The sequence below is a fragment of the Perna viridis genome, chromosome 1 (genome assembly GCF_037379345.1).
Source record: "Perna viridis isolate PV_CMFRI_1.1 ecotype Kerala chromosome 1, ASM3737934v1, whole genome shotgun sequence".
Taxonomy (NCBI): Eukaryota; Metazoa; Mollusca; class Bivalvia; order Mytilida; family Mytilidae; genus Perna; species Perna viridis.
This window is the reverse complement of record NC_142445.1, coordinates 6,492,881-6,508,253: the sequence shown is the minus strand read 5'-3', so window position 1 is coordinate 6,508,253 and position 15,373 is coordinate 6,492,881. Positions and strand designations below refer to the sequence as shown.

The following is a 15,373-nucleotide window of genomic DNA, read 5'->3' as shown; positions in this document are numbered from 1 at the left end:
GCTTGTGACCATTCTACTATTATATCTCAATAAAAAATATTATACATGTACAAGTCAACAAATCTTTGCACATGTATATCTAAGATAGTAATCTACAGACATTAGTTGACAATCTGTTCACCCAATACTTTACAAAAAGCCAGTAATTTTAAAGATAAAATCAGTACATACATTATGCCATTCTCCATCAGCATAGCTTTTAGAGCTTGAAATAACAGCTTCTCCTGTACCACAATCAAAAGAGAAGATAACTTTTCCTTCTTTCATAAAAAGGGACAGGAAATCTTTGTGACGTGTGTCTGACACATAGAAAATGACTCCATTGCCTGATGTCGTTTTAATTCTAACACTGAAATCTACCCTGAAATCAGAAGTCAAAATAACATGTCAATTGTTTAAGGAAACTAATTGTTGTATGCTGAAACAGATTGTATCTTTATTATGATATTACACAATATCTACCACTGAAAAGAAAAGGAACAGATGTGGTGATATGCAAAAAACAAACCATCCTATAACCCTAAAAGAATAGTAAATACTTACAGAGATCACCAAAAGATCTTCAGTAGTGTAAACACACCTTTAAGTAAGCTCTGAACAACGAAAGTAATTATAAAATCCTTGGTAACAGAACAATGGACATTAAGGAAATAACTAATGGTACAGTTTAATCTTGATCAGAATAAATAATTCATACTGTATAATCTTTATACATAGAACAGACAGACTTTAAGTTCAGTACAATATTGGATATAAATATCTTAAGTTGTCCTTCATTTTCATACAATGGTTACTTTTCTAATAGAAGACCATTTCATGAAGCTCACATCATTGAACACCATATGGATTTGTTTTATAATTTCTATTATCAAGCTAGCACCCCAGTTCTGTTTAGTTTTGTATTTTTTGCTCAGGATAATAAAAGTCTAATGATGTAAAGTTGTCTTTCTTAGTATGCAAATCTACCAGACTTACTTGACCCTCAGACCTGCAGGTAAAGCTCTATATTCAAAATAACTGTATGGAGTTTTTCCAAAGAAGTTGCCCTCTCCCATATCAGATGGTGTTCCCAGGCTGGTAGGATTTGGCAAGGCACATACTGGTTGAGATGGGATACCTGAAATGACGTTTTAAATAGGTTTCTAGGATGTAAAACAAACATTCATCATTTACATATTAAAAACATCTACACATATTGCAGAACAATATCTTAATAAGCTCATTCAAGACTGAAAATATGTACAGTAAAAAAATTAAATGTTTACATAATTTATCAATTAAGCCAAGGTTTAGTTATATGGGGTTCTCTAAAAAATGTAATGTAAAGAATATCATTTTTACTGAATTTGATATCAACATTTCAAAATAATTTCCCCAAATAGAACAGGAGTACATAGAAAGCACTCAAGCCCTACATGGGAGGATTAGAAATAAATTTAGTGACGAAAGTGTCAAAATAATAATGTACACTTTGTCATTTCCTTACTGTACATCTCTGTTTAAGTTATTTTGTGAATAAAACATTTTTGGTTGTTACTTTAACTTACTTGGTGTAGTTTGATCTGGTCCTGGTCCAAGTGTTGGTGGGAATCCAGTAGCCTCCTCAATCTTATCTCCTGGCTGTACCATGGGACAGTCACTGAACTTAGCTCCTCTAACATTCTGATTTGGTAAGGTGGCAAAATTCAGAAATCTGTGATTAACAAATCATATTTATAGGTCAACTGTAAACTGCTGTTATAAACTTTTGTTTAATCGACAATCTCTAAAATTGATTTGGCCAAAATAAAAAAAAATACTATATTCTCATCCCCTCAAAATTTCTTCACCGTCATCATAAAATTTCAATTTGATTTTTTCCAGTTTGGTTCAATTTCTTCAAAATTGACAGCTTTTTCACTCAACTTGATAGAAAATAAAATTTGCCCACACTGCCCTTAATTTTGAAAAATGTTGGACGAGAACCTAGGAAACTTTTTTTATGATGACCTCACAAGGGTTTCCTACAAAATGCTGACAAAACTGACACCTTCAGTTCCGGAATTCATGACCTGTGACTCATAGATAATACTTTACATGATTCTTAGATGCCATGATTCTTTCAGTTATTCCATTCAAAAGCAGCCATTCATACAATTGTTTTGAAATGATGAAAAAACACTTGACAATACTTTAGGCCATACAAAAAATGCTCGGATTCCCAGGCCACTTTTTTTTTTTAAAAATTGATGTGAGAGGGAGGCTCATAAGCAAATTTTCTTTTTTTTCCATCGAATTGAACAATCCTGTAAACGTACAAGATGTTGAGAAGTTAAATAAAATACTCCCTGGCATTATATCTTAACTGGAATATGAGATGTGGCAAGAAATAAGAGCCATCTCTCCGCCATCAGACATACCTTCATTTCTAATAATCAATGTTAAATAGCAGCCTCAATCGCATCATATTTTTTGCCTTTCTGTCAAGTGTGCAGACAAATCTGTTAACTAATTAAAAATTTATTCCAGACTGGCTATGAAAATTTGGGAACACATATGAAATTTCCAGATTTTACCGTAACAAAAATCGCAGATGCCGGAGGGTTTTTAGGGAGATGGCGGTGCCTGAGAACCTAGCATATTTTTTTTTAGCCTTATCAACACTGAAACACTCTTCTAACTTCAGAACTTGAAACAAATTAAATAAGCCTAAGTCCATCAGCATCATTCAAACCCATACTCTACATTAATTATAATTTTACTTTTGTCCCACCTTGTCTGTTAACCTTGATTATCAACAGCAGTGCCTCAAGTCTGAGGTTTAAGTTAAACCAAGTAAGCATGTACTGAAATTAACAACAGGTCAATCATGGTACAACATACTTTGTCTAGAGAACACGTACTTATTGTTTACAGTAACATCCGAGATACATCCAATGAATGGTCTGGTGGATCCAACCAAAGTTTCAGGAACTACTCCGTTATATCCACCAAAAAACAGAATAGGATCAGTTGCTATATCAGAGTCATCTCCCTTTGACATCCTCTCCACCATCTCTCTATCATCTATATTCATCATTAATCTGACAAATGGAACATAAGCAACCTTAGACATATCTGAGTGCATCAAGACAGATATTCACTAAATATTTTTAACAATCAAGCACTTTTGCTTTTCAGCTAAATATCTTAGTTCTTTCAAAACAAATTACTTTGTCTTAAATAAGTAAATACATTTACATTTATAAAAATAAAACAGTTATTTTTACCTAACATCGACATAAAAATATCCGACTTTTTACCAAATCATTGCCACCTACTTTCTGCCCATCTTCATAAGAGAAAGGTAATGCCACTTTCCATCGTTGTACTGAGATGTGGCATCACTCTCCAGTGTAGTAAGGTCACCTCCAGCATCACTTGTGACTACAATACGACCATTCACAACTGACACAGAGAATACTTCATCCTGTAAATTATTGAACAATTAATTTCGAGTATCATCACTTTGAATTATGCTTATTCATTTACAAATACATGTAGTATCATCCTTAGTAATTAATCTAAAATATGCAAATATAAGCATAATTATTGTGCTACAGTATTAAAAGTCATTAAAATAACCTTTATTCATTAAGGTTCCAAAACATCAACCATACATGTAATTTATTCACTGAAGTACAATAGATACTGCTCCATTTTCTCTCTCAGAATCATATCATAGTACATGTTGATTATTATACAAAGAACTATCTGAGAATGTAATCCTACCCTATCAGCATTTCCAGCATATAATAACAAACTGTTGTTGGAAAATGTTTTCATCTTGAAGGTCACATCAAAGTTATCTCCTACACTATCAGTTACCATGGAAACAAATCCAGCTGCACCAAAGTTTGCTGTTCTCCTGACCTAAAGTAGCAGTAAATATGCAGTTATGTACATGTACAGACAAGAAGCTGAATTTTGATTAGAAGCATATTTATAAATAAAAGATTCTAAACAAAGAGGACAGTATTATTACACAAAGTGAGTGTGAATGTATATGAAGAATGATAACTCCTACTGACCTTATCAGGACATCCTGGCAGTACACCTAGAGCTCTGGTATTCTGGTTCAGATCCCACTTAGTAGCATCAAACTGCACATCCTTAATACAACCATCAAATCCTATAGATCGCACGTATCTGTTAAAAACAAATACAAAATTAATAGAAAAACAATAAAATGATGTATAAAAATATCTGCAGTGAACATACAAAACTCTCATCTCTCAGTAAAATAATCTCCTAGGAAGTGAACTTGAGAAACCACAATTAACGACCTTGTTCTATACTTAAACAACAATGTTAAGTAAATTGCAATAAACATAAACATCATTAATGTTTTTGTAAAATTGAAAGTTTTAAGTTTATGTTTCACAAAGGATCTCACTATTATTAGATAAATTTGAAGACTCAATTTTTAATTGCCATTTTGCCTGATATATTTGACAGATGGATGTTATCTTCTAATTGCATCACCTCAATCCTTTCATTATCTGTACAGATTGATGACAGTATAACACAGTATATCTGTCTGTTGTTTTGTAGAAAGGTTTTATTGATGGTTAGCTTTGACAGTTTTCTTGGTTTCCTATGAAAACTGTATAGCAGGTAATTTTCTGGGGTTGTTAATTTTGGCTTATTTTAGCAGTCTATCTATGCCAAAATAAATTCTGCTAAATATTTATTCTGGGCTAAAGTACTTTGTGCACCACCAAGCATCTCCCAAAATAAAAATGCCATAATTTTTCATATACCTTTTAGCCTAATAATTTCCAAATTTTACACCCCCATATGGTATTGAATCTGATCATGAAAAACTCACTATCACTCTGTATAAAAGTGTTATGTTATATCTTACTTGACAGGCATTAACAGTTCATTGTAACCACCAATGAAGATCTCGTCAGTATAAGCCAATTCTTTTAGTCCCCCTGGGGACTCTCCAGTTATACCTATGATGAACAAATTGCATACAGAATCAGTTAAAAATAGACACAATTTAAAAAAATTATGAAATCATACAACTGAATGTAAATTATTCATGTTTGAGAAATAAAATCAACACAAGCCTATTAAATAATGCTAAAATATTTCATCACATGACTTTTTATGTTATATGTAAAGATAAAAAGTAGATTAGGTTTAATGACAGTGAATACAGATGCATGATTATAATTAACACATTCTGTACATCTTTTTACCAATGACAAAATTTATAACCATTTGGGTAATATGAGCTTTTTGCATGGTCGCCATGCTTGTGCGGTAGAAAAGCCCAATATTCAAGATTGGAAATTGTTGAAACCACATACTTGGGTAGGTGCCTGGAAACCTGGGCACAAGTGGGGCTTGAACTCACAGCAGGGTCAACCTTGTGATTACATGTCCACCACCTTTACCACTCAGCCATTATCTTCACAGTTTATAATAAATTTTACACATAAATTCATGCATACATGTATATGAATTTACTAGTTAAAATATTTACCATCATCATTATCTACTTTGAGAAATCCCTGCCTTTCAATTCTCTGAGCCTGGATTGTGTGCCATTGTCCATCATTGTATGTCTTATTTGTCATCAACTGGGCAGGCATACCACCAAGATCGTATTGATAGAACACACGTCCATCACGTAGTTCCAGAGAGATGAAGTCTCTGCCTTTACCCATGAACAGAAGAAGTCCATTCTGTGCATAGGTTTTGAACTTCATGATAAGATCTCCTTCTTTGTTTGGTCTAAAACTGATTTCTTTGGCACTTAATGTCACATAGCCACGACCATCAAATCGGAATCCATTGGATATTACCCTTGTCAGCTTGTTCCTGAAAGAGATAAAAGTATTGTGTGAAGCATACCTTATAGAATTTTAAATCCAACTTAACATGTTAGACCATATTTAAAACAATAATAATATACTATATATTAACAGAGAAAAACATTTTTTTTCAACCAAAATGGTGTTCAGCATATAAACATGAAGATGCACCCATTGTTGTACTCATACAAGGAAGTTGATATCAGACAGCAACCAAATTCAATCACGATATTTTCCCTATTCTTACAATTATGGTTTGTTGTAATTATTGCACGAAAGTAATGTCCACATTTTAGTACATTCCATTTGTCAAGGCTGCTGTTACAATGAAATTGGCTTGGGCAGAAGTTAGATTCAGACGGCAATACACATTCAATGAAGTCATTAGGAGTTGTTCAATATTCATTACATTAGTTCAACATATTCCCAACAATACTCTTTCTATGTAAAGCCTAACATCTTATTTGCAATCAATCATCCATTCAGCTAAAAAAAAAAAGGTAGTTGTGTCAAAGAATCAGACGTACGAACAGACAAGGTGATTCCAATATACCACACACTTGTTGAGTGGGGATATGATTAGATACCATATTATTACCTCTCAAGTGCTCCAACATAGTTATTTTCTCCATCAACAAAGTTCCAGAGTCCTACTGGTTTGTCATCGAACATGACCTCCTCCATTACGCCCTCATAGGAAGTGTATGTGTGTCCTGGTGGTAACTGCAAATTATCAATTATCAATTTTAATTTAACCCAACATTTTAAGCCCTTTTAAGTCACTCAGATTTGAACAAAATAAGATATGAATATTGGTTCTCAGATTATTTTACTACCTGTAGTAACACATCAGGAAAGGCACATAGGTGACTTGTTTATTATAACTATAGCATCAATATTCTATTTTAAGGATAGCCTTTTATCTACAAGTTTTAGTTTTCTAGTTCTTCTAAGTATTGATACACAAGCACATATCCTGAAGCAGTATGGTTCTTACATCAACACCATATGGCAGTCCACCAACATAGAACTTTGAAGTGTCTTTGTTGAGTTCTAACACAGTAAAGGTACCAAGTACCTCTCCAGATACCTCCTCCTTTACCTCATTACCAAGTTCTCCCTGTTTCCTCACTGTCAGTTTACCAATCTTACCAGTCCTAAAATAAATATTTTTACGAGCAGGAGAATACAATGCATGTCATTAAATCACTAATGCCATCACTAACACTGAATCTCAAAACTTAAGTACAAAGTATAAATAAAAAAAATTGGTAATTTAAATATAGTTGAGAATTGGTTCATATTCAACATTGTTAAATGACATTAACTACTGCAGTTGGAGGTAACATCTCTCACAATCTACTAACAGCTACCCTCTTTGACAATTATCACTGATTTGACACTAGTCCTTATCTAGTCAACTAGTCCAACCCTGACCTTTTAAAACATGTACAAACCTCTCAGCAATAATGTGGTACCACTGGCCATCAGAGACATCCCATGGATGAACAATATCAGCTGGTGTTTCCTGAGATCCAAGATAGAATCTAAATACTGGCTTTCCATTTCTAAGCTGCAGGGAAATGTAATCCTGGAACAAAAAGTCAGTGTTTCTTAAATAGTTGTTAAAAAGTATTGTTGAGAATATTTGATTTCATACTTGTAAAACATTAAAGTCACTCAACAAATCATTTTCTAATAACATGCAAAAAAAGACAATCATGGGTTTCAATTCAAATGTCCAGTACAGTTACAACCCTTCTACTAGAAGTGATTACTTTTGGCTTGGTATATCACCTTCAGAACCCTTCAGGTCAACCTTGGCATCTCTGGCATGTTATGGTAAGTAATACTAAAATAAATTTTAGTGGTCCAATACATACTATACTGGTTTTACTAGAGGTGATTAGTTAATGGTCATGTACAATGTATATCACCTTTGGTGGTACTTTTATAACTGTATTAGTTAACTAAAGACTTACACTGTTACTTATTATTTTCCTTCCAAATTTATATTCACTTGTATGTCAAAACTTTGGCACAGTTATTTTTAGCCACCAGCAAAAGGTATGATAACAACCATGCTAAAATTAAGGCAGTGATGATGATCCATCATGTATAATCAATCAATATTTTAATGAAGACAAGTTAACCAATTGACAGTATTTACCTGGACAACAGGTCTACCAGGAACATAATCGCCACCAACATAGGCCAACATGGAATCACTTTTAGTTGTCCTGATGTACATAGATAGTCTGCTAAATGAACCAGCTTCCTCAATGTTCTGTGGGTTACGTAACGTTACTGTTGTGTTCCCAAGGAATTCAAGTCCAACACGAATCTGTGATATCATACAAACACATATATGTACAACAAATAACTAGTAATATCTTTTGAGCTTCAATAAAAAAAACAAAAAAAAACAAAAAAAAAAACAGTAGGAATGGTTTTAAATTAATTATCATTTCTGTTGTTAACTGTCAACACTTATAATAGTATATTTAAAGAGAAGAGAAAAAAATGTGTAGCATACAATATCTAAGCCAAAATAAGATCTAAACTCTGAACTTTAAATCATTGTACATCATCTTGATTGAAATAAATCTGCAGTAGTTTAATACAGTGATACAACATCCCTTTAACATTTTTATTTCAGAAGTAGGCTAACTTGACATACCCTGTTAGCCTCATCTCTGGCCAGTTTTATTTTCTCTTTCAATTCAGTGATGTTAACAATGACCCTGTCCTGTAATCTTTGGACAATCTCTTTCTGGTTACCAATTACATCCACAAGTCTACGGATCTCTGGGACATTGCCAGCTACATAGTTAACTAGAAAAATCAAAGTTGTTGGTTTGTTGTAAAGGTTTGTGTAAACATAAACTTACATTTAACATGTTTTTAATGTTTAAAATAAGTAATAAATACATGCAAACAAATATCTCATTTGATTTCAAATTGCCATTGCCAAAGGATAAGTCATGAAAAATCTGGGAGTTTTAACACTGCCAAAACTGAGTGTAATTGTAATGATACTAATTAAGTGTACATATAAAATAATTATCAAATACATGTGCTAATGAGATAAGATTTTCTAGACTAAAACTAATTTAACTTGAAGTATGCATAAATGTGTTAAATCACACCAATATATGTTGGTTTTATAATTCTATCACTTACTCTGCTCCATGGCATCATTGGTGTCTTTATTGGTGTTGACAGTATCTGATGCAAGTTCCTGGATATTTCTTTTGTCCTGAGGTAACCTATTTAAGATATAGTTCACTTTATCATGGGCAGCTGTGGCTCTAACTTCTGCATCTGTAGCCTTCTGTTCAGCATCCATGACTCTCTGGCCAACTTGACCTGTCAAAACAAGTAACATTCTGAAAAGCTTCCAATTCCAGAAATTCATACACAAGTTGCCTATTTTGAACTATTACAAGTATATCCCTCATATCCTATCATTTTGAACAATATCAGATTACTATAGAATCTACACTGATAGCTTGCTGAACAGTAAAATTCTTGACATGTGAGAAATTTCATAATCAACAAGCTACACTTGTAGATTCTGTTTCTCTAAATTTTTTAAGACAAAAACGTAGGTATCATGGTGGAAATTCTAGCCATCGTCTTCCTATGAAATCACCAGTTGTTATGGGAGAACCATGTAAAAAACATGACAATGTTGCTTTTGGACCAAAAAAATTTTATAAACAATGCGACACAATCATACAACAACCAATCGCCCCGTTGTATTTTGACCAATCAGAGTCTAAGAATTTGAAACTCTTTAGAGACAATTAATATTTTTCAAACATCAGTCAAGAGGTGTGAAAATTTTACAAAAATAAGAGAAAAGTAAATCCTGAACTTAAACTCCCTAACAATGACATAATATCTCATTTAATCACAATAACAATGTCTTTTATAACATTAAAAATTGCCAGAATATTCTGTATAATGTTTGATTAAATCTGTTACACAGTATTCTGCCTTTTTAAGCATAAAATACAGTGCGCCATTCAAAAGTGTATGCAAACCAAGAGTACATGATCTTACCAAACGGTAAGTCATCTCGGATTATAGCGAACTCATCTGCAACACCCTGATGTAATGCCTGGACTCTTTCTGTCTCTGCTACGGCATCATTCAGTCTGGTTGCTAGTTCTAGAAATATACACAAAAAATAACTAGATAACTTGATACCCCCACTCACTCATTTGATAACTTGATACCCCCACTACCTCATTTGATAACTTGATATCCTCACTCCCTATAATTCCCCTTCAAAACAGCTGCTGTATCATTTAATGTAACAACTAGGTTTAGATAAATACACAAGAACAATAATTAATTATTGTATTCTTAGGTATTAAAAATGTGAAAATATAAAGCTACAAAAATTTACATGAAATATTCAGAAATAAATGGAAACCTTGGCTCAATATTTTTTAACATGATGCAAGATATTTACCTGGATCAGTGGTATCCATTCTTTCCTTAGCATCAGCCAGCAAGATCATACTCTTATTCTTAGAATCAGCTGATGTTGCTCCAACTCCATTGGACTATAATATAAAAGGGTAAAGAACTTATACATTTATATCAAATTTCCATGGTTTCTCAAGAACATTTTTTTGTTGTTAGGATATGAACATCTGAGGTATCATTGAAATGCTTCTCTATTGACATTATATTCTGCTAGAATATTCCAAGTAGTATGAACATTAGACTAAATCATCATCACTATATACCTCCCACTACAAAATCTGGATATAATATCTTATTCACATTTAGAGTACATCATCATTCAACTAACATCTATATTTTCCATAAAAAAAAATTGAAATTGATCCTAAGCAGTACTGGTTAACCTCAAAAAGTATATTTTAATATTAGTTAACTCTACTTTGTATTAGTAATAAAAGCATGCATGTAATCTTATACCTATAGTCGGCGTCACATAAATAACATACTGTTAAAATTTGAATAAAAATATTTTCTACGACTTTATTGACACCTACCGTCGTTTAAATTGTCTTAAATGACTTGCTCATTCGTTTAGCCAAACGGCTTCTCCCTAAACATTGAATCGTTAAATTCCGGTCAGATTTTAATTCTAGGTGGCAATATTTACATTGTAAAAAGTCGGCCATGTTTACAGTGATCGGGTTGCTAGGAGATGTTGTTTACGTTTAAATGGTTTGTCCAAAAACCGAAGAACCCAGAATGCACTTCGGCGTTATTTCGGATATCTCGGATTTATTTTACGCGAACAACGTACAATACCGAGAAGTTGATCAAGCAGACGATTGTCACCGGAGTTCGACGGGAACTTACGAACTTCGTTTGTAAACAAATCGTCCCGTAAAAACCAACATGGCGGATATTAGTATGGGATTTTCCCGTAAGGATTTGTTATGCATGATTTAAGCTAATAAGGGACTTGTTTTTGAGAAGCTGTTTGACTAAACGAATGAGCAAGTCATTTAAGACAATTTAAACGACGGTTGGTGTCAATAAAGTCGTAGAAAATATTTTTATTCAAATTTTAACAGTATGTTATTTATGTGACGCCGAGTATAGTTTAGAAAGTTTGTGACCAACCAGTCATCCTTTAAATTAATCTTCCCAGAGAAAATATATCAATGTTTACAATGAAATTATAATGTAATTCTGGTGACTACATTGTCACACGAATGACTTACAAATGTATGCTTAATCTGGAAAAAAATTACAAGCAAATAATTGAGTAGTCAAGAGCAACAAACAAACATAGAACAATAAACAATCCTTATTGAAAATTCTTATAAAAAAAAATAAATAAAAACTATCTTTTGAATATTTATGAAGGACACAGTTGGCAATATGTATTAAAAATCTTTTATAAACTTGGTGCATGTTATGGTCAAACCCATCTAGAATTGTCTATTCAGTAAAAATATATGTGGACATAATCTGAATTCTTCCTTACCATCATGAAGGCATCATTTGAAGCATTAGAAGCAACAAGAGCAGCAGCATAGGCATCATTTATAGCCATAACAATGTCACCATAGGCTTGAGCAGCTTTAATGGCATTCGATGACGTCTCACGGGTGTCTGTGTAGATACTGCAATGAACAATTATATCATGAGAAGACAAAATAACAAGTGTGACATACATTTCAGAAATTTTGGCATTGTGTTATATGAAATGAAATCCTGTATAAAAATAGGAGATGTGGTATGATTGCCAATGATATAGTTGTCCACCAAAAGTCAAATAACAAACTATAAAACTTCTCCAGGTCACCACACAGTATTCAATGCTGAGCCAAACCCATACCATAAAGCTGTAAAAGGCCCCTAAATAAATGAAGTGAAATTATTCATAAAAGATGAAAATCAACCTAATCTATAGAAAAAAATTTTAAAGAATAACAATGAACAATACATCAACAACCCCTGGACTACAGATTCTTGGCTTGGGACAGGCACATAAAGTATGTGGCAGGGTTAAACATGTTTGTGTGAGTGCTGAACCCTCACCTAGCCTGGGACAGTGGTGGGAAAATACATCAATAAAACAAATCTCTTTAATTTGGATTTAACTCTTAAGATCAATACAGAATACAAACACTTAAACAAACAGGACAGAAGATAGCAAACTGTTCCTACTTTGGAAGATTACTCACTTTTTCTGTAAGCTAGTTCAAAATCAAAAAGCAACTAATAAGCACACCTTGTTTACACAAACAAAAATATCAAAAAACACGTCCAACAGGATTTAGTGAAAATATATCATAAAATGTCTAAGTAAAACAAGGTCTTTATGCCAATGTCAATGTTAGAACCAATAAATGTTTTATTTGTTCTATTTCACAAAGATAACTTCAAAGTGCACTGCAGATGCATAACAAGTGCAATGCAGAACATTATGAATACCATAATGAAGAATGAAATTTTTCATTAGAGAGTAAAATTTTTATTCAGTTGCTGGTAGAGGAAAAACAAAAGGAATCATATGTTTGTAAAGGAAGGGTAATCAAGGGAATCAAGTTTCTAGCAGAAATCAAAAGAATGTAATCCAGAGACAAAGACCAGGCATGGAAGAGTAATCAAGGGAACCAAGGTTATAGCGGTAATCAAAAGAATGCAATCCAGTGACAAAGACCAGACATGGAAAACAGACATGCACAACAAAGAACATAAAGCAATCAAAATCATACATACAAAGCAACAAAAGTAAAAGAAGAACTCGGACTCCACTAAAAACTGGGAGCATGGACCAGGTGCACCGGTAGGGTAAGCGTCCTCTGCTTTTCTAGAAACACCCGCCAAGTTGCTCATAAAAAGTCAAGTCCGGGGTAGACAACTGAGGAAAGGAAAACTATGACCTGTTGAATACATCAGTTTTCATGGTGCTGATGGATACACCATAACGATCCACGAGTTCATGATGACGACCATAAAACTTCTGTAGTGATGACTTCAATCTTGTAGCAACATAACCCTGTTCCAGAAGCCTATTTGTTAGAGTTCTAGTGCAATACAAAAAGCCTGCATAGTTACAGCAAGCTATGGCATAATGTATGAGTTGTGATATGAAATATGTAATATGCAGGTACTGAAGGGATGTTGCCACAGATGAAAGGAAAGTTGACAATTCTGAATGGGAAGTCATCATGTTTGTCGTAAATTTTGGTTTTACCTTTCTAAGAACTGTGCTTGGTCCTCCAAAGAATTGGCATGCTTTATAGCATCATCAACAGGACCTTGTGTCATATTAATTCCCATCTTTAAGTCATCTATCTTGATCTGGAGTTTCCCCAAGCCATCATCCATTTTTGTTGACATTTTTTCTACCTCTCGTGTCCAGTTCTTGCCCTGCATGAGAGCCTCTCTTGCTTTATCAACCAACTCTTCTGCTAGCATCAAGATGGTCTTCGTATCAACAGCTTCAACGTTCACATCAGTTAATAGGGTCTTAAAATGGTAATTAAAATCAATATTAAATCAAATTCATTGATAGCAAGACTTTCTATAACATTTGTTTCTCATGCATTTCTTTGACCAAAGTCTACTTCTAACAACAGATCAGATCTTTTTCAACAAGCAAGATAAAAAAAAGATAAAAGATAAACTTTATTATATAAATTTTATGAACCCAATGATATTTACATTAAAAAGATATATGATGTTATTTGCTTAAAACATTGCTTTCCAAGGCTATTTTTGCATAAAACTACATAAAATTTCACAATAATGTTATCATACATGATAATTCAGCATGTATTAAAAGAAGAATTGCAGGAATGTAATATCTAACAGACAGACAGAATGAAACCTATTAAATTCCCAAAACTTTGTTTAAGGAGTACAATACATTAGAATTACTAACCTTCAAGGCAGTCATGACCATTGTTCTGATATTGTCAGCCATGTCTGTTGCATCCTCAGCATCAACAACAGAAAGACGACTTCCATTCTGTAGGTCATAGAGACGTGTCACTAGCATCTTCACTGCTTTACGTGACATTACAGTATGGTTTGATTCTTCACCAGAGTTAACTACGTATTCTCGCAGACTAAATGTCACTGGAATTTTAATCAATAACACTTGAGAACAAATTTTAACATTGCAACGATGAGTGAGGACAAACTTACAATTACAATTTACAATCATCAAATTACAATCTTGTCGTCCCTTTCACAACAAAATCGTAAGTGTAAAAATATTTATAAGTGATGATGTCATAATAGAATTAAGTATTGTGACGTCACAACTTATGACTAATTTTATTCTTATGATTTTTTGTGAAAAGGGCTGCTGAATTAATTCATCTCCAAGCTATTGTTTGTTTATCTATTTAAGAAAGTTGGTAATATTTTGCTTATTCAAATGAGTTGTTGCCATGACACCCTACTGCATTGACCTATAGTATATAACTATTTACTAGTATATAAACTGAAATCCAAAGATTTTCAACTAAATTATAAGATTACATGTACATATTGAAAGTAAAACAATGCCTCTCTTACATAGATTGGCATTCATTTGTTCGACTTCACACTCAGCCCTGTCATTGGTGAAGTTCCTGGATAGAATCTCCTCCATAATTTCCTGGGAGATGGTTACATAGCTGGAGATGTTGGTTAACTTGATACCCTCTTGGATCCTGGCCAAAACATTCTGTATATGCTGTACTGTATCTACATGAATAAAACCATGAAATCCCATCAGCAAAATGATTCAAAGAAAAAAACAAAAACATCTTACAACTCACGTCATTTTTAAAACAAAACTACATATTGTAATTTTTTGTAGTATACATAATTTAATATTACTTCAAATAAAATTCTACTTTTTTCATTGGTTTAGAAAGATGATTTGTTCTGGTATACCATCCTTCCTTCATAAACGCCAGCTTCCGCCAAGAATACTCTCCATCTTTCTGTTTCATTATCCCTTTTTTAAAGATCCACCAAAATACAAATAAATCAGATGCTATTTTTTGAAAATCAATTTTGTAGAT

The 15,373-nt window shown here is 33.1% G+C and overlaps 1 protein-coding gene across 1 annotated transcript in view; it reads right to left on the bottom strand.

Moving 5' to 3' along the window:
• The window catches only part of LOC148627010 (laminin subunit alpha-like), a 64,744-nt gene that overhangs the window by 9,090 nt on the left and 40,281 nt on the right, over positions 1–15,373 (bottom strand). The window contains exons 47-67 of the mRNA XM_088565530.1: positions 14,880–15,050; positions 14,239–14,435; positions 13,549–13,823; positions 11,830–11,968; positions 10,330–10,423; positions 9,915–10,022; positions 9,030–9,215; positions 8,527–8,681; positions 8,017–8,190; positions 7,304–7,437; positions 6,844–7,003; positions 6,445–6,569; positions 5,516–5,853; positions 4,886–4,979; positions 4,050–4,167; positions 3,751–3,891; positions 3,300–3,448; positions 2,883–3,062; positions 1,548–1,693; positions 976–1,117; positions 172–361 (exon numbers count right to left, since the gene is read on the bottom strand). Coding sequence (XP_088421656.1) covers positions 172–361; positions 976–1,117; positions 1,548–1,693; positions 2,883–3,062; positions 3,300–3,448; positions 3,751–3,891; positions 4,050–4,167; positions 4,886–4,979; positions 5,516–5,853; positions 6,445–6,569; positions 6,844–7,003; positions 7,304–7,437; positions 8,017–8,190; positions 8,527–8,681; positions 9,030–9,215; positions 9,915–10,022; positions 10,330–10,423; positions 11,830–11,968; positions 13,549–13,823; positions 14,239–14,435; positions 14,880–15,050 — 3,416 coding nt within the window. The remainder of the gene's footprint in view (positions 1–171; positions 362–975; positions 1,118–1,547; positions 1,694–2,882; positions 3,063–3,299; positions 3,449–3,750; positions 3,892–4,049; positions 4,168–4,885; positions 4,980–5,515; positions 5,854–6,444; positions 6,570–6,843; positions 7,004–7,303; positions 7,438–8,016; positions 8,191–8,526; positions 8,682–9,029; positions 9,216–9,914; positions 10,023–10,329; positions 10,424–11,829; positions 11,969–13,548; positions 13,824–14,238; positions 14,436–14,879; positions 15,051–15,373) is intronic.